The sequence below is a fragment of the Trichomonas vaginalis genome, chromosome I (assembly GCF_026262505.1).
Source record: "Trichomonas vaginalis G3 chromosome I, whole genome shotgun sequence".
NCBI lineage: Eukaryota > Parabasalia > Trichomonadida > Trichomonadidae > Trichomonas > Trichomonas vaginalis.
This window is the reverse complement of record NC_067203.1, coordinates 16737987-16756747: the sequence shown is the minus strand read 5'-3', so window position 1 is coordinate 16756747 and position 18761 is coordinate 16737987. Positions and strand designations below refer to the sequence as shown.

The 18761-nt window shown below is 33.0% G+C and overlaps 10 protein-coding genes across 10 annotated transcripts; 6 read left to right on the top strand and 4 right to left on the bottom strand.

Moving 5' to 3' along the window:
* Positions 1-63: 63 nt before the first annotated feature.
* On the bottom strand, positions 64-1197 carry TVAGG3_0998290 (uncharacterized protein; the record flags this gene model as incomplete). Its single annotated transcript, XM_001581314.1, has 1 exon — positions 161-874. One exon carries the CDS (start codon positions 872-874, stop codon positions 161-163), a length of 714 nt encoding a protein of 237 aa, XP_001581364.1.
* Positions 1198-1269: 72 nt separating this feature from the next.
* On the bottom strand, positions 1270-3439 carry TVAGG3_0998280 (ATP-binding cassette sub-family B family; the record flags this gene model as incomplete). The annotated part of the gene is made up of 1 exon (XM_001581315.1): positions 1451-3304. The coding sequence occupies one exon, from the start codon at positions 3302-3304 to the stop codon at positions 1451-1453; it is 1854 nt and encodes a 617-aa protein (XP_001581365.1).
* Positions 3440-3691: 252 nt separating this feature from the next.
* Positions 3692-4528, top strand: TVAGG3_0998270 (ATPase activity, coupled to transmembrane movement of substances; the record flags this gene model as incomplete). The annotated part of the gene is made up of 1 exon (XM_001581316.1): positions 3692-4528. One exon carries the CDS (start codon positions 3692-3694, stop codon positions 4526-4528), a length of 837 nt encoding a protein of 278 aa, XP_001581366.1.
* A 329-nt stretch (positions 4529-4857) lies between these two features.
* On the top strand, positions 4858-5304 carry TVAGG3_0998260 (ATPase activity, coupled to transmembrane movement of substances; the record flags this gene model as incomplete). The annotated part of the gene is made up of 1 exon (XM_001581317.1): positions 4858-5304. The coding sequence occupies one exon, from the start codon at positions 4858-4860 to the stop codon at positions 5302-5304; it is 447 nt and encodes a 148-aa protein (XP_001581367.1).
* Positions 5305-5716: 412 nt separating this feature from the next.
* Positions 5717-7274, top strand: TVAGG3_0998250 (AAA domain-containing family; the record flags this gene model as incomplete). The annotated part of the gene is made up of 1 exon (XM_001581318.1): positions 5731-7194. The coding sequence occupies one exon, from the start codon at positions 5731-5733 to the stop codon at positions 7192-7194; it is 1464 nt and encodes a 487-aa protein (XP_001581368.1).
* Positions 7275-7652: 378 nt separating this feature from the next.
* Positions 7653-8642, top strand: TVAGG3_0998240 (uncharacterized protein; the record flags this gene model as incomplete). Its single annotated transcript, XM_001581319.1, has 1 exon — positions 7653-8642. The coding sequence occupies one exon, from the start codon at positions 7653-7655 to the stop codon at positions 8640-8642; it is 990 nt and encodes a 329-aa protein (XP_001581369.1).
* A 531-nt stretch (positions 8643-9173) lies between these two features.
* TVAGG3_0998230 (helicase protein) lies at positions 9174-9644 on the top strand (the record flags this gene model as incomplete). The annotated part of the gene is made up of 1 exon (XM_001581320.1): positions 9174-9644. One exon carries the CDS (start codon positions 9174-9176, stop codon positions 9642-9644), a length of 471 nt encoding a protein of 156 aa, XP_001581370.1.
* An 88-nt stretch (positions 9645-9732) lies between these two features.
* Positions 9733-9963, top strand: TVAGG3_0998220 (protein of unknown function (DUF4217) family; the record flags this gene model as incomplete). Its single annotated transcript, XM_001581321.1, has 1 exon — positions 9733-9963. The coding sequence occupies one exon, from the start codon at positions 9733-9735 to the stop codon at positions 9961-9963; it is 231 nt and encodes a 76-aa protein (XP_001581371.1).
* Positions 9964-10170: 207 nt separating this feature from the next.
* TVAGG3_0998210 (protein ubiquitination) lies at positions 10171-11118 on the bottom strand (the record flags this gene model as incomplete). Its single annotated transcript, XM_001581322.1, has 1 exon — positions 10171-11118. The coding sequence occupies one exon, from the start codon at positions 11116-11118 to the stop codon at positions 10171-10173; it is 948 nt and encodes a 315-aa protein (XP_001581372.1).
* Positions 11119-12363: 1245 nt separating this feature from the next.
* TVAGG3_0998200 (CCR4-NOT transcription complex family) lies at positions 12364-18023 on the bottom strand (the record flags this gene model as incomplete). The annotated part of the gene is made up of 1 exon (XM_001581323.1): positions 12382-18021. The coding sequence occupies one exon, from the start codon at positions 18019-18021 to the stop codon at positions 12382-12384; it is 5640 nt and encodes a 1879-aa protein (XP_001581373.1).
* Between the last annotated feature and the right edge of the window lie 738 nt (positions 18024-18761).

Below are 18761 nucleotides of genomic sequence, written 5' to 3'. Positions count from 1 at the left end.
TTTAACTCCTATGTATTTGCACTAGAACACTCTAATATTTATAAAAAGAAAGAAGATCATGAATTTTAACTTTATTATAAGAAAAAACCATATTTTATTATATTGGGATACGTTTCCCAGAACTTTTCAACAAGAATTGAAGACATTATCTTCCAATACTCTATTCAGATTTTAATTTTTTTTGTAAGAATTTATCGAGATCTTCTTCAGCGTTTTCGAGATCCCACTTGTAATCCTGAAGAATAAAGTCTTCAGCGTAGTTCACTAGTGGTCCCTTGTTGTTGGCGTAAATGTGAGGATGAACAACTGGGAAGAGATTTGTAAAAACAGAAGAGCACAACATGAAAATGAAAGACAGGCCGTATGCCGACATATCTCTGGATGTGTATGTTCCTTCAGGAAGACCGATTGTAAACAATGGAACTAAAAATGAAGGTAAATCGAAAGGTAATTTAAGTCCTGGCTTGTCACCGACGAACATCCAAGTAATGAAAGAAATAGCTGGGCCAGTGAGAATGCCAAGAATCTTTTCTGTTGATTTAGCGACAATATTTCCTGGATTTGGTGGTGGTGGAGGGAGTTTTGATTCACGAATACTCCATGACTGTCTGATATTTATTGCATCTGGGTTAAATCTGTTCTTTTTTTCAGTGTAGTGATTGATTTTCTTTGGATTTGCTAAAGCTTTCTTTTCGCTTGTGCTGCTTGTCTTTTCTGCAGTATGGCTTTGGTACCTGGATGCAAGTTCTTGAACAAGACATAACACAATGATCTCAATAGCGTAAATATATGTAGAAATAAATTCAGTCAATTCCATTTGGATTTGGAAAAGTGACAGATCTTGGTGCACGGACAAAACTCTGTATAATCTCATTTTATTTTCATCAGAATTTAGATGAAGGATAACTGTTCAGACGAGATTTGATTTCGAACCCATGTAATTTTACTTGATTCATTATCTCCATCTTGATTTTCAGTTTGCTCATCAGTGACATATACTAATTCTAACTTAATCAGCGAATGTGATCTTTCTAAAAAGATAGAAATGCTATATTGAATAATAATGCCATTCAGCAAAAATGTTGAAAATGGGGATTGATAATATTGATAAATGAATTACTATTATATAAAGGATCTTCGTTATTAATAGTAATTCTTTTAAAAAGAGGTGCTTCACTCTCAATATCGGGATTCCTGCCAAATTTTCCTCAGTATATAAAGACCAACAACTAATTTGACTAATTTTAATATAAATTAGATTCTTATCTCATTAATCCGATGTACAATATCTAAACACAGCATAAATTCATATAATCCTGATATATCTATTCTTGAAGACAGCCTAATCAATAACCCAATAATTTGCTTTCTTAAATCGAATTCTGCTCTTCTTAGGCTAGTTTTTTTTTCAATAAAATATCTGCATAATTAAGTAAAATTATGTAAATGTTTATTCCTGATTCTCGTTTGTTTCTTCTTTACTTTGGAGTTGCCTATTTACGAGATTGTAGTAAATTCCTTTCTTTTCCAAAAGCGATTGGTGATTACCTTGTTCTTTGATTTCACCAGCATCAAAGCAATAAATCACATCTGCATTTTTAATTGCAGAAAGTCTGTGTGCTATAACAATTCCTGTTCTCTTTTCAAGAACTTTATCAAGAGCATTTTGAACTTTCTTTTCTGATTCTGAATCAAGTGCTGATGTTGCTTCATCACAAATTAAGATTGTTGGATCTTTAATAACAGCTCTTGCAATTGCAATTCTTTGTTTTTGCCCTCCTGATAATGTACTTCCTCGATCACCAACAATTTCTTCAAGTTGCTTTTCAAATTTGAGGACGAATTTCTTTGCATTTGCAACATCAAGTGCAGACCAAATTTCTTCTTCAGCTTTGTCCTTCTCAACACCATATAAAACATTCTTTTTAATGGTGCCACGAAATAGAACTGGCTCTTGAGAAACAAGTGCCATTTTCCTGTGAAGCCAATGTGGATCCAAATCTTTAATATCATGGCCATCAATTAAAATCCTACCTTCAGTTGTGTCATAATATCTCTGAATCAGCTGTACACAAGTAGATTTACCACTTCCTGAGTGTCCAACTAATGCAATGCTTTGTCCTGGTTTGACCTCAAATGAAACGTTTTTCAGCACCATAACAGATCTTGTTGGATATTTGAATGAAACATTTTCGAATTTGATTTCTCCAACAAATGGTTCATATGTTGATCCTCCATCAAAGTTAACACTCGGAACATAGCTTATCAACTTAAATATTCTTGCAGCAGCATTAATTGCTTTTTGTTCAGTATTAATATTGCCTATGCATAAAATTAAATTGAATGCACCGTAAGTGATGTAAGCGAAACATGAAAATAGTTGACCTGATTTAAATCTCGATCCTTCACTGTTATCAACCAAAGTTGCTCCATAATACATCTCGCCAATAGCAGTAGTCCATGTGCTTGTACTAATAATTACTTGCATCAATGTTGTATAGTTTGAACCACATGCTGCAAAGTACCCCGCTGTCTCGGTTTTATCATTATATCTTTTGATTTCTTCTTCCTCTCTGTTGAAACTTCTGACTGTCCTTATTGATGTTATCGCCTCTTCTGCAATTGTCATTGATTTTGCAGTATTATCAAATCTATTATCATTTTGCTTTACCATTACGGAATTAAATGGTAATATAACAAGGAACATTACAGGCAAAAGGGCGAGTGTTATCAATCCAAGTTTCCAATTATAAATGAAGATAAGAATTGTTCCAATCATAAACTCACCACCTTCTTCAAATTGACTTCCTTTTTGCGGTCCAAATGCATTTTTAATTATTGTTGCATCTTCTCCAAGAATTGTCAAAAGTTCACCAATTCCATGCTTGTCGAAAAATGTAGTATCATATTTCATGATGTTTGAAAAGACTTCATTCCTTATTTTTGTCGAAATATGCGAAGATGAGCTGAACCAAAACATTGCAGAAAGGCCTTTGCAAATACCAGTTACAACCGATATTCCTGCTAAGATGGCTAAAAGAATACCTATTTTGTGCATCGGGTTTTTGTTTGTTCCTAATGAATATTCTCTCAAGACATTGAGTATGAAACCAAGGATTAGATAATTTAATATTGATGTCGATCCTCCAATAACTGATGTTATGATACCAAGATAAGCGCAAGGATCAGAGAACACCATTTTATATAATTTTCTTTTTGCTTGAGTTTTCTCTACTTCTTTGATTTCCTGTTCTGAACAGATTGATGCTTTATCGTGTGATATATCTGATGAATACTCACTCATACACGAACTCCCAATGTTTTAATTTCTTTTGATAAAAGTTTGATGATATCAAAATTTTTTTTTCAAATTGAAATGATTGGCCCAAAATTAAAAAGTTTACAAACCCATCGAAGGCTACTGATAATCCATGTTTATTTTATTACAGGCTCAAATGAACATAAATTGATTTTTTGATACATGTTTTCTTCAGAAAAGTTATTCATCAACATTTTTTCAATGAATTGAAAACTCTATCAATTTTTTTAGCATTTATAATAAATGGCACCACAGACACACGAAGAGCAGAAAAATGCGAGAAGTGGCCCCACATTCTTTCGCATATTAAAGTACTATGATCGGAAGTTTGTTTATTTTTTGGCAATCCTATTTCACATTTTATATGGAGTAATGCCAGTAGTAATCTGCCTTATTTTGGGTGGTATGGCCACAGCAATGACGACATCAGATGATTTCATGGGAAAAGTTACAAATTTAATTTATAGTTTTATAATTTATGCAGTTTGCTACATCCTTTGCTTTTGCATATTCAGTACGTTGACTGCATATGCAGGTCCATACTTTATATCTGATATAAGAAAGCATTTCTTCAGAAAATTAATGGAATTAGATATTTCTTTTTACGAAAAAAACGAATCAGGCGTTCTTCTTGGAAGATTCACAAATGATTGCACAACAATGCATGATGTTTATATTAGTCAGTTTCTGATATCCATACAATGCCTTGCACAAGCTGTTGCTGGTGTTATTTTAAGCTTCATTATATCTTGGAGAGTTACGCTTGCTGTATTCATTGCATATCCGCTTTGCGGTATTGTGTTCGTTTACAGCCAAAAGAAACTTGGTGCTATTTTTGGTTTATTGGGCCAAAGCGAATCAAATTCGATGCAAAAGGCAGAAGAAGTTATCACATCATTTAGAACAGTGAAGTCCTTTGACAATGAACTTTATGAGTGTGACCAATATAAAGAAGCATTAGATTCAATTAATAATTGCACCCATAAGGGATCTAATATTCAATTTGCTAATGAATTTGTCAATCATATAATTCTTCAAGGAATGGTTATTGGATTCATGTATTTTTCATCATGGATTATAATAAATCGACCAAATTGGGGACTGGAGAATGGCGATTTGATGGTATTGATATTAAGTCTCTTCTTTGCTTCATTAGCCGCATCTATTTCGCTCGGTTTGCGTGGAGGTTTTGTGTTCTTGAAATATTAGAAGCTCCAGCTCAAAACAACCAAAGAGAAGGAAAAGTTCCAAATGGACAAATTACCGGAAAAGTTGAGTTTAAGAATGTATCCTTTAAGTATCCAGGAAAAGATTCTTATGCTGTAAAAGATCTCACTTTCACAGTTCAACCAGGAGAAACTGTTGCATTAGTAGGAGAGTCAGGTTGTGGAAAAACAACAACACTTCAATTATTACAGAGGTTCTATGAAATTGAGAGCGGAGAGATTTTAGTTGATGGAGAAAACATTAATGAATTAAATCCACAATACTTGAGGAAGAATATTTCTGTTGTTCCACAAGAGCCTGTTCTTTTCACAATGTCAATTAAAGATAATATCAGATATGCAGTTACAAATGCAAGCGATAAAGCCATCACAGAAGCAGCAACAGTTGGTAACGCACATCAATTCATTATGACTCTCCCAGATCAATATAATACAATGTTAGAGAAAACATCATTATCAGGAGGTCAAAAGCAAAGAATATGTATATCAAGAGCTCTTTTGGTTGGTGCTCCGATATTATTGCTTGATGAAGCAACAGCATCTCTTGATACTGAATCAGAAAAGATCGTTCAACAGTCTCTTGAAGAGGCAAGAAAAGGAAAAACATCAATCGTTGTTGCGCACAGGCTTGCAACTGTTATCAATGCAGATAAGATATTCGTATTTAAAGAAGGCAAGATTATTGAGGAAGGAAAACATGATGAGCTTTTGCAAAAAGGCGGATTATATGCTGATCTCGTTAAAAATCAGCTTCAGTAATATAAATGCATTTGTTTTCTTTCTTTATAAATAATTTGTAAGATTTTATCTTTCTTTGAAATTTTACCTCTATGCTTTGCTATAAAGTATTTGGTGTTATTTAAACAATGCTATAGAGATTATGATTACATCTCAAATCGCAGAAAGAACTAATCTTTTGATATCATTCATATCTTAGTAATTTCTTCTTGATTCTTTGTATCTCATCTATATATTACAGCCAAAATGTCTAGACAACTAATAATATCTTCATAGGTACTTCATAGATATGGCTTCGGTTTGTATTGCTTTGGATTTGACAAAATAATTGAAACCGGTCGTAGTATCAACTCAGAAATATCTTGCAACTGATACCTTTTGGTGTTTTACTGAAGGACTTGAATGCACGTTTTTTATTTTTATCTTTGTCTCAATTTTATCAAAAAAATGAAAACAAACTTAAAATCATTATCTAGAGATGAAGAAGAGGAAGAGCGCAAGAGGAGAGCACGCGATTGCGTAGTCTTATGCATGAATCACATGATTTCAAATGGTTTTGTTGATTCTGCAGAAAGATTAGCTCAAGAATCAGGAATTCCTTCAGACAAATATGAACTTTGCGATAATGTATCATTAATGCAAACACTAATCGACTTTGAAGCATTCCAAGAACTTAAATACGGTCAAAAAGCAAAAATTTGCAAACCATCTAAAAAAGCAGATACTCCTAAGAAAGCACAAAATCTCCCACCATTAACTCCAGGTGAGCAAAAATCATCACGCGTAGTTAAAAAGCTAAATACAGGAAAACCACAAATCACAACTCCAAATACATCAAAAAGGACAGACCCACTTGAAAATGAGAGCACACCTGCTCCACGACCAATACCAACTTCATCATCTGCTGCAGCAGCACCTCCAGCTAAAAAGAAGGAAGAAGAAAGTTTACCAGCAGATGTCCGCCTCATGAAACCTATTCCACCACAACTACGTGCAGATTTTGGCGATCTTACAAGTGTTATCGCACGCGATATCTTCATTGATAATCCTGGAGTTAAATGGTCAGATATTGTCGGTTTAAGCGGAGCCAAACGAGTTTTACGTGAAGCTGTTGTAATGCCACTACGCTATCCTCAACTATTTGCAGGCAAAAAACTACTTACTCCATGGAAAGGAGTTCTTTTACACGGACCACCTGGAACAGGTAAGACTTTGCTTGCCAAAGCTGTTGCAGGTGAAGGAACTACATTCTTTAATGTCTCTGCGTCTACTCTTGTTTCAAAATGGAGAGGTGATTCCGAAAAATTAATTCGTGTTCTCTTCGAACTTGCGAGATATCATGCTCCATCCACCATATTCATTGATGAATTGGATAGTATAATGAGTAAAAGATCAAGCGAAGACGAACACGAAGCTTCTAGAAGAATGAAAACAGAAATGTTGACTCAAATGGACGGTTTGGTTCAATCTGATGCGTTAGTCTTTGTTCTTGCTGCTTCTAACTTCCCATTCGACCTAGATCCGGCTCTTTTGAGAAGACTTGAAAAAAGAATTTTAGTTCCTTTGCCAGACGTCGAAGCAAGAGAGGATATGTTTAGGAAATTCCTTACACCTGATATTGCTTCACCAGATATTAACTTTAAAGCGTTCGCAGAGAAAACAGAAGGTTATTCTGGATCAGATATCCATCTCCTTTGCAAAGAAGCGGCCATGGAGCCACTGAGAAGACTTATGGCTGATCTACAGGAAAAATACGGCGATGCTTATTTGGATGAACAATTACAAGAGGAACTCAAACTTGATTTGATTTCAGAATCAGATGTAGAGTGCGCTCTCAAGAGAACATCTGCTAGTGCAACATACGACCTCAAAATGTACGAACAATGGCAAAATAAGTTTGGTGTTGTTTAATATTTTTATATTATTTTGTTTATTTAAATATTTGTTTGATAATATTGATATTTGCACAATGGAATTATAGTCTACATAAATATCTTCCATTATTATTTGTTATATAATAAGAATTTTAAAAATTTGATTATGTGAATCGAATTATTCGGAATTTCTTGATAGGATGAACCTGTTATGATATTACTTACTTATTTGAAATCGTTATTACGTATACCTATAATTATTTCTATGAATTTATATTAGGGTCAACCTTTTATTTCATTAATCAAAATCATAGCTAATAGTTCTTATGCCATTCATTGTATGCACAGCATAGATGGGATCTCACTGAAGGTAATGATATGATAGTTTTTTGTTCTGTTTTAGCCAAGTGATATGAAATTGAGAAGATCTCATAGAATATTTTGTACAAGTTACTTTTTTTTAAATTTTTTTTTGGTCATTTTAGTTAAAGTTGCATGTTTCTCATCAATGATCCTAATGCATTTTTAGATCAAGTCAATATGAATGATGAATACAGACAGATATTAGCAGAAAGTGAGGAATTCTTACAAAAATTTAATTTAATTAAACCACCAGTTCCTTTTGGCCCAGAAAACAGAAAGCCTAAATCAAAGCAGCTTTCAATTTTTACGAATTTAAAAACTCTCAACAATCTTGTTCCAAATTTATTATGGCTTCCTGGAAGACCAGAAGTTATGCGAATGAAAGATGTAAATGATCCAAGAATTAATGAATTTGATCTTATTGCCCAGAAATATAAAGTAATTTCCGTATTTCTTTTATATGATAACCAAGAACCTGGATTTTGCGCAGTTTCATTTTCAGTTCCATTGTTAACTCTTATTTATGATATTCGTGAAACTTTCAAATCATCATTAAAAATTATCCATTTTCCACCGAAAATTGAACAAATCCTTCAAAATCCAAATTACAAAGTCATAATTCCTGGAAAAACTGATTTTGGTCCATCTGCAGTACAAGATGATATTTGGACTAGTTTTATACAAATTACAAGCCTGAAAAATATCAGAAATTTAGTAGAGTTAACATCATATTATGATTATTTGAACCTGATACAATCAGGATCAGGTTTGTGCGAACATCTCAAACTTATTTCTTGGGTTTTTCAGATTAAATTTGAATATACAAAAGTAGGATCGAAAGTTAGAAGAATTACTGATGAAAATTGGCCTCGAATATTGCATAAGTACGGAAACTTATTGATTTATCTTTATTGGGTTCTTGAAGAAAAATATGAGAACTTTAAGAGTTATAGAAAGTTTGGAGTCAATACTGACCCAGTTTATTTAGAAAACTTGATTTTTAACAACAAACTTGATGATGATCCAATTGACAAAATCAAGGAAAAGCTTGTCGATAAAGCTTATCCAAATCCGCCTTATCCTCAAGAGATTGCTAGAACTACCAAAAATAAGAATCATTAAGATTTCACTAAAAATTTTCAAGTCTTTAAAACTTAGATTTATATCATTATATTTTGTTGCTGTCAAGAATCTAATTATTGGTTGTTATTTTTTTTTCCGAATATGATTGATTCCTAATCAATTATGGATTGTATTTTAATTGGCACTTAAGACCATATGATACGGCGTTCATGTCATTTCATTTGATATAAAGTCAGATGGGCGTATCTACGTTTTAAAACTTGTAATAATAAATGGTATTTTTCCCCCTTTGTTAATTCTTCAATGGATGAAAGCAGTATAATAGATATGATGCGGGCTACCCTGATTGGTTATACAATATCAAATTCAAAACAGTAGATAACGCCCTTCTATTGTTTTATATCTTCTTAATATATGCGAGATATGAATCAATATTCTTTACTTGTTACATTTCTTATTAAATTGGTTAATTAAATTGCAACATAGAATACCATCTTCATTTTAATAATATTTCTGCAGGAGACAAATATTTAATTCAAATCATACAAAATTTCTTTTCAAAAATTTTCCATGGAAGCAACTTCAACAGAAGTAGTTGAAAACGAAAATCACGATGATACCTTCACATCTCTGAAAGTCTGTGAAGGAGCAAAGGGTGTTTTAACAAAATTACCATTCGAAAAAATGTTTCCTATACAGAAAAAAGCTATACCACTCTTACTAGAAGGTGCAGATGTTGTAGGAGCTGCTAAAACCGGCAGTGGCAAGACACTTGCATTTGTAATTCCAGCAATTAATTTGCTAATATCGAAAAATATTTCAAAATCAGAAGGAATTGCGGTTTTGATTCTAGTACCAACACATGAATTAGCATCCCAAATATTTGATGTAGTTTCTTCTCTAATTTTAGATTTAGATATTTCAGTTGGTCTATTTTGTGGCGGGTCCAATATTAAAACCGATATAGAACAGTACAAACAAGGGCTGAATATGATAATTGCTACACCTGGCAGACTTTGTGATCATATCAAACTTCGTTGATGTTCTCAAAGGTTCTAAAGTTAATATCAAAGAAACTCCTATTTCAAAATATAAAGTGACAGAACTAGATGCAACTCTCAAAGAAGTTATGAGCAGTGATCGACTTCAAAGTCTTGCAAAAGAGGCATTTTCAGCATATTTAACTTTTTACCATCAAAACTCAATGAAAAATGTTTTCAATCCAAATAACATCAATACAGAAGAACTTGCGCAGTCTTTTGGATTAATGGAAGGAACAAAGATATCTTTTGTTGTAAGATCAGGAAAAACTGCTGACGGACAATGGATCAAGAAAGAGAAGAAGAAGAAAGGAAAATAAGATTTGTTTGAAAGTATTGACATTTTATATGAAATTAAAAGAACTTTTGATGTTATTTAGGCTGTTTCTTGTTATAATAAAGTGAATATTTTTTGTACACTTTAATATTTTTAAATATTTTAACATTGATTACTGTAGGAGCTAAACTCTTTAGATAAATCTGATAGCTACATATAAGTCAAGAGTTTTAAAATGATTATTTTGCTTTTAATCAGATTTCATACCTAACTCAGAAATCAGATAATTTCTTACTTTGGTTTTTGCAGCAGTGAGAACAGTTGTTCCTTTATTATCTATTGCTCCTTTATTGCAACCAACGGAAATAAGATATTTTACAACTTCAAGATTATCAAAAAATGACGCCCAAATGAGTGCAGTACGCCCCATATTATCCTTAGCTTCTTTATTAGCTCCAACAGATATAAGAAATTTAACAATTTCAGGATTAGGATTCCATGACGCCAAGATAATTGGAGTTGCTTTATATTTATCTTGCATGTCTTTATCACATCCATATTCAATGAGAGATTTAACGAGTTTGAGATTTCCTCTTTGGCATGCCATAAGAAGTATATTTCGTTCAGCCCTGTTTAATGATCCACTTGAAATTTTCTTTTTCCAAAGTCCTTCTTCACAAGCTCTTAACATCATTTTTTGATTTTCTTGAGAAGAAAGTTCATCGAGGAAATTGTAGACACGTTCAAAATCATCGGAATTTTTCAGTTCTGCAATTTTTGATATAATTTCTTTCTGTTTGTTGTCATCTTCATCTATTTCAGCTCTTAATCTAGCGTTTTCTTCATTAATCTCATTTTGATCAGATGTTTCTTTCTCTTTGTGATCTAAAAAATCAATAACTCCATTAAGCATCTCCAGTTTCATATACTTTTTTAAAGATTTCAGAACTGAAATAACATCTTCCATGTTTTGGATAGAAATATTGGTATTTCGAATACAAATATATAATTCATTTGCTTTGATAGTTTGATGAGACTGCTGAACAAGGGCAATGAAGTCATTAGTTGTTAAATTTGAAATTTTCAAGATCTTTTTGATGTCTTCTATTTCAAATACATCAAAGAAATTATTTTCCTTAATGTAATCGCATATATGAGCTGCAATGTATTCGAAATTCTGAATAATACCTTGACTCATTCCAATGAGAATTCGTCACTTTACAAATTACAAATTCAATCAAAAGTCGTCCTTCTTGAAAAATTAATTATTGATTGATATTAAGCTATCATTGGAATCGTTATTTCTTTTTTGTAGCTAAAATCGGAAATTCAGTATATTATGATAATAGGGAAAACCGCAACCACTTTTTTTAATCACGATTTAAATATATAAATCGCGATTTTTTAGAAAAATCGCGACTTTTTTAAAATCGCGTTTTTTAATGAATTGCGATTTTATTGTGGTCGCGATTTTTCAAAAAAATCGCGATTTATATGGAAAATCGCGTTATTGGTTCAATCTAAAGATCATTATTTAAAAAGTGAACTAAAAAATATAAATATAAGAATAAAATAAAAATTGTAATAAGAATGTTATAAAAAGTTTTTTAGATTTGAGTTGCCGATAGGCTTGAGCAAATGTATTTTTATTGCTAAAGGTTTTTTTGTTAGATTTATGTAATATTTTTTAGTTAAAGGTAAATTATGATTAATTAGTGCAGTAAAGTAAGACTTCAAGAATTTTGACCAGTAAAGTGGGATTGAGGTATTTGTTATCGAGATTGTTTGATTTTAGATCTCTGATTTCGGCAAGTATGCAGAAAAACCATATTGTGAGCAGTCTAAAATGGATAAACAGCCATTCTAGATTCAAAAAATCTTTGTGAATTGCTTTGTTATTGAATTTAATTGCGACCTTTTCGCTTAATGAGGTCCAAAATCATGGTTCCGATTTGTTCTATGTTCGCGATTGATAAAGAAAATCGCGTTTAATTTTGATCACAATTTTCCATAAAAATCGCGACCACAATAAAATCGCAATTCATTAAAAAACGCGATTTTAAAAAAGTCGCGATTTTTCTAAAAAATCGCGACTTATATATTTAAATCGTGATTAAAAAAAGTGGTTGCGGTTTTCCCTAATTATTACCCAATTATCGATTATCTTATGAACTACATCATGATGATCTTCATTATTATCCTTACATTCTCCAATAATAGCTACAATTATAGAATATTCTTGACATTAAGACTATTAATCTAAGGTAATTAATTAAAGTGGTCTTCAAAAAGGATAGTTTACATACTTTCAACATTTAATTAGCACCAGATTTTCTTCTAGGACAATATTTGGTTATTAAACAATTGAATAAGTTGAGTTACGAGCTAAATAAATTAATATCAACTTCAGAAAAAAAGATAAATAATATATAAAAATGATTATTTACTTTATAATTTATATTTATTGAGATTGTTGTACAACAGAAGCTTTGATTGCTTTAATGAAAGTCTGTACTTCAGGGGAATCACTGACAAACTTTCTATTTTCCAAATCTATTTCTTTATCAGTCACGAGATACATGACGAAACATCTAATTCCCCATGGTTGAGGAGCAGGAGTTGAGTATCTTTCGAGTGCAATTGTGACAATTAATTCATCTAATTTCGGTTTCTTCATCAACGAAACTAAGAATTTAATAAACACTGATGTAACTCTTCCTGGATACCTCAACTGGTCGAAACAAACATGGAGAATATTGATAGTTGTCTCAGGTGAAGTGAACTCAATTAATTTCTCCAATTTTTGTTGAATATCTTTGCATTCAGATTTATTGATCAAATAAACGACGTAACTTGCCAAAGCTGTTGTTCCGCTTCTCTTTTCCAACTGAGAAACGAATTTCTTTATTGATTCCTCGTCATCAATTTCATCGAAAGCCAATTCTTTCGTCAATTCCGGCATTGGTTGATTCAATGAAACAAAAGTGTCAAATTTAAATGGATCATTTGTTATTGGCGGCAAAATATTGTTTGTTACACTCAAAAAGATATTTCTCAACTGAGTGAAATGTGAACCAAACATTGAGCAGATCTCAAGGGAAATAGAATCCATGAAATCAGGGAAATCGTGTACCATTATCAACACGAATCTTAACAATGATCTGTAATAGATATCGAATGTTTCTTTCGCGTGTGCTCCTTGCAAATAAGTAATGGAATACGTGTAATCTTCAAGTAACAGTTTCATTACTTCAGGAGCGTGTTTCACCAAGAAAGAAACGAAGTGGTTATGAGTAATTAACTGTGTCCAACATGGTGTAAATGTTGGAGCACAAAGAAGTCTCAAGTTATGTAACAAACTTGCGATATTTAGAAGTTTGGAAGTGTTTAATGAATGCGTGATTAATCTAATGATTATATCATAGTATTTCCTGAAATCAAAGGAAATGACATGAGAGTTTCCTTGTATCAAAACTTCCAAAGCTTCTAAAATAACTAAGAAACAGTTTTCTAAGTTGTTTGAATGGAAAATAACCATCAAAAACTTCGTAATGATCTCCTCTGTTTCGCTGAAGAACAAATAGATAAAGAAGCTCTTGCCGAATTCAATGCATTCAAGTGTTTTCTCAATGATTTCTGATCTGTCAGAATTTGTCAAAATTGTCACGTTTTCAGCAATTTCCTTCCATTCAGTAAAGTTTGCTTGTATCTTGTCCAGATCCTGTAGATCTTCAACCGGATCGAAAATGGAGACGCTCTGGAGTTTGGAGTTCGTGCTTAGAACGTTGAGAGGTACATCCATGTTATCTAACACTTTCTGGAGTTCGTCAATTGTGTAGTTTTGTGGTGAAGTCGTTACTGATTCAATTAATGAATAAGGAGTGGTCACAACAAAAGAAATTGAATCGATCATGTCACCTGGCTTCAAAGTTGGTTTTTCTACAAGTGTTTGATGCAAGAATCTTACAGCAAACAAGAACAGTTTACCATTCAATGGTTGTCTATTCAAATTATCGAAGAAGAATCTATCCAACAGTTTTGTTGTCAATAATTCAGTTTTGAGAAATTCGCAAAGTAAAGAAACACTTGGAATGAAGTTTCTCAACCACGAAACAATCAATGGCTGCATTCTCACGATGTATCCAGGCTGTGCATCGCTTACAACCTTTTCCAAGATCTTTGAGAACACGATATCATTGATCTTGTGGTTATTCTTGTACATGTATTTCATCATTGTTCTTATCAAGCACATGAAACTCTCGAAATTCGGTCCGACATCGGGTATTTTGTCGTAAATCAGTTGCAAAAGAGAATTAATTTGTTCATTTAACTCAGTTTCGCTTGCAATTCTCTTAGACACCCATTGGAAGAATGTTTCGTACTGTTCAAAAGACTTATTCACTTTCTCTCCAGGTTTATCGAACACAGCAATTTGTGCTGGATTCAATGCGAGTTCTGCCAAATCTTGGTAAATCAAATTATGTTGTGGTAACAAGCCTTGTTCCGTTGGCAGAATAGAAGGAGGTATTAAGTGTTGTATCTTTTGAGGTATCGGATCTTGGTGTCTGTGTGAATGAGTGTTTTCTTTCTTCTGTTGTTCGAAAACTTCCAATTTTTGTTGAACAATTTTCCAAGCTTTCAAATAAACAACGTCTTTCAATAATTGGCCGATCCAATTATGATTTGCTTGTACGCCTTGCAAAGCCCAATCGCTGTCTTCCTGACTTAGTTCATGCAATACATTGTGATGGAGGTATATTTGCTGTTTCTGGAAAACAGTGAACATTGCGAGACTTGCGCTCAATTGTTTCGTCAATGTTTCAGCTGTTTGATAAATCAAACTCATGTTATTACACAAAACAAAGTCTTTCATGATGAGTTCCGATGCTGTAGAACTTACAACTAAACTCAATGACTTTCCTTCAGTCTTAAGAAAAGCAAGAGTTGCTTGTGTCAATGCTGATCTAAACTTACTTTGTTTTTCTTCAGCATTTTCACCTTCGTAATCAGGAACAATGAAATGTTGACTTGCTAAAGTGTAAAAAGCGGAATCTTCGAAGGAAATGATCTTGTCAATCTCTGTTTGGCTTGATACATACAACAAACTGAAAGGAGCAGTGATGAAATCAAAGTTTGTCTCATTAATATTCGGTATCAAAGGAATGACCATGAATTGAGAACTAGTTACTTCAAAATGTGACATTATTAAACTGATTTGATTTTTAATACTCAGTTTCAATAAGTCAATAGAATTAATACTGGCTAAAACTTGTAATATAGCACTCATGTAAGGATTTGGTGGATTAAAGAATGGTGTTGCACATCTCAATATTGCACCAACGAAAGGTAAAACACCAAATAATTTTCCATGAGCTAAAGCATATAATAACAATCTCTTGATATCAATGTATTTCGATAACAATGGTCTGTTCAAAGCAAATGTTAGATTACCTATCAATCTTCCTAAAATAGATAATCTCCTGCGTTTAAATCCACCTTCGTATGTAGCAATGTCATTTGATTTTTCTACTAAATTGTAGACTTCAAATGATGCTGCTTGGATGATGATTTCCGTGAATTCCCTGTTCTCTAAGAACTGTGGAAGGAAGTCTTGCAATAGAGCAGGATGATCTTCAATGTCTTCTACTAAATGAAGAGCTAGCCAATCAACAAATCCACTGAAGGATTGTATCGTTTGTGATAGTTGTGTGTTATCTGTATTTAACTGTTGCAAAACTTTCCGAAGACGTGGAGGAGGCTGCTGCAACTTCTCAAACCTTCTGATTTTTGGATGAATGTTTAGTTTAGTTGATTGGGAAAGTTGTATTGGTGCAGAAAGTGACATAGAAATCTTCTTCAAGTTTTGATATAAAATTGGCTCTTTTTGCTTGAATTGAGGCTGTTTTAATAGGTTAAACGCATAGATGGGGATACGTGTAAGCTTGAAATAACAGATATTCAAGGCTGTGGAGGTGAAAACCATGGTTGATTGGTCGGATTCTTCGGAATACGTTTTGTGGAAGGCCTGGAAGATGGAGTTGAGCTCGGATTCGCCAAAGAGGTTCTCAAGGACCATGTTGCCGACAAGCTGGCCGAGCTTAGAGGTAAATTTAGTATCATAATTCGATAAATAATTTAATTCGTAAATTGGATAATGTATCATGGCGTCAAAGAGTTGGTTATTGACTACTTTGACGTGATGTAGTATAAGTAAGAAATCGTTTAGTGTTGTCTTCGAATCAAAGTAATTTGTGAAATATTCTGAAGATGCGTGCTTTAAATCTGGAGGATTAACTGGCGGTAATGATTCTGCGAAGTTGAATTTCTGTAATCCGTTGCCAATGTTTTCGCAAATTGAGTATAAAGCGTTTGCAATTAATTGAGTGCCTGGATTTAATGTTTTGAAGTGGTTTGAGAGCCATTTGAATATGGCATTTAATGTAGTAATGAATACTTGCATGGATGTTGGTTGGCTTTCTAATGCGCGAGATTTTACTAATTGAAGGAAAGTTACGAGGATTTCCTGGCCATGCTTAGCAACAAGTGAATCTATGAACTCGTCAATGTTAATGGAGTCCTTGATTGTAACATTAAACGCAAGGTCAATGGAAAATTCAAGATTATCTGAATCAAGGAGTTCCTTAAGATGCGCGGTAAATGTTTCTGCGATTTTAGTAAGTTTCTGGGGTGAGCTCTTCGCAAATAAGAAGATGGCCCGAACACAGAACTTTGGAGAATATTTCCATAATTCTTCGAAATAATCGCGGCCTCCGAGCTGAGAATACAGGACAATGTTGAATATGTAGTTAATAAAATCGATATATTCCTTTGTTTGCTGCTCTTTTGCTTGAGAAAGTGCAAATAAAATCACATGACCGAATTTTTGAACGGAAGCTTGGTAAAACGGGTTGACTTCCTTAGGGTATATACTCGCTAATTCGAGGAATCTTTCAACAAAATCGATGCAAATCCAACAGCCGTTTGGAATTGGAGAAATATCGTATTTTATGTTCGTTAAAATCTCCTGAGGTATCATTCTGCACTTGCTTCCGAAAGTAATGTTTGTAGGCATTGTTGCTATGTATATTAAATACTCTAATTGCGATCTTGTATTCGACCAAGGAATAACAAATGGATAAGCGTCAATTTTCTGGTTCTGAGAGATAGACGATACAGTAGAGAAAAGCATAGCGCATCCATCTTTGTCGAGAGGCTTGAGATTCGGCTGATCAAGATAATTTACAATCGAAGAAAGGTCAACACCTCTTGAAACGAAGGCTTCCATTGTAACTTTAACGACTCTTTCTTTCTGCATATCTTCTAGTGTATCAAAGTAAGGACGGAACGAACATGCTGAAGATGAAATCGCAGTTAAATAAGAAGCAGCGTGGGATTCGTTGAAATCAGGGAAGAAACCGAAAAGACGATCAAGAGGGACTTTGGCAATTAGACTCCTTGGTTCACTTTCGACAACTGCATCGTATAATGAAGGATTAGAAAGCGCCAAAGAGAGTTTATTGTCATAAGGTAATGTTTCCGAGAGTAATGAAAGTGAAGGAGGAATATTCGGTGTCATAATTTCAGGAATTGAGAACTCTGGCAAGAAAAGATTTGAAAGTTCGAACAAAACAACTTCAGGTAACTTCTCATACGCTTCGGGTGCTAATTTAGGAATGATGTTCTTTGAAATAAATGCTTTAGCATCGCCAAATATTGGTGTTGAATCGGTAAAAACTAAAATTGATAAAGCAGTAGTGAGATCTAACATCGAAATTGCGGTCGGAATGCTTTTTGCAGTACTGAATAATGCGGAAATTGTGGAATGGAATTGCGGAAAATTAACAAAATATTCGATTAATTTATTTACGCAATATAAAAGTTGTTGTTTTTGAATATCTGGTAATCCTTGCTTGGAGAGGGTTTCGAGTATGTTTTTGATTGTTGGTGATAGCAAGGAAATATCCATATTTTCAATTAATGACTTGATTTTGATGAAAATTAGATCAACATCTACCTCCGCGGTTAACTCAGACAGAAATCCTGCAATGCAGCGATATCCGCTGTCTTTGGAAAGTGTCTGAAAACCGGAAGATTTGGACATTGTCAAATTGAAAAAAAAATTTGAAAAAAAATCTCGTAAAAAAAGGTTAATTATCTGGAAATAATTATAATGGGAATAATAGCCAGTATGTACACATACTTCTTTTTGATATGATTTCAGAAAAACGCTTCAAATCATTGGATCTAAATCGACCAAATATCTTTTTTTAGCCAACAATCAATGCTTTGATTCATAAACAGGGAACACATCCTAACGTATTAACAAATATGAGTTCCTACAATGATATTGTTTTTTCACAGTACCCTACTTTCCCAACATTTAGAATAAGGTTATTGCCCTAAAATTCAGTTATAGACACTTAGGAGAGCATTTAAACCATGATATTTTGGCATATGATAGAGAAACATCTTATAAACATTTTCAGTATGTTTTCCTATAAAATAACGATCTCACATGAAATTACTAAAATATCAAATTTTGATTTTCACTTTAAAGTTGGGAGAATACTCTACAGTGACAGGGTATACAATTTTAACCTTTGTTTTGATTATAAATAAAGTATTGATAGAGAGATGAGTTGTACAGAATTATACACGTGTGTTTAATCAAATGTAAGTTGTGCAACAATAATGATTAGCTAGATAGTATATTAAGGAACTGTGATTTATGATCTAATTCAATAAGATGTAAATGATATTCAAATATATTAAATAAATGCGAATGTTCAAGATGTGAAATCAGTTAGTTAATTGTTGTATATAGATATTTTACTGTGATTA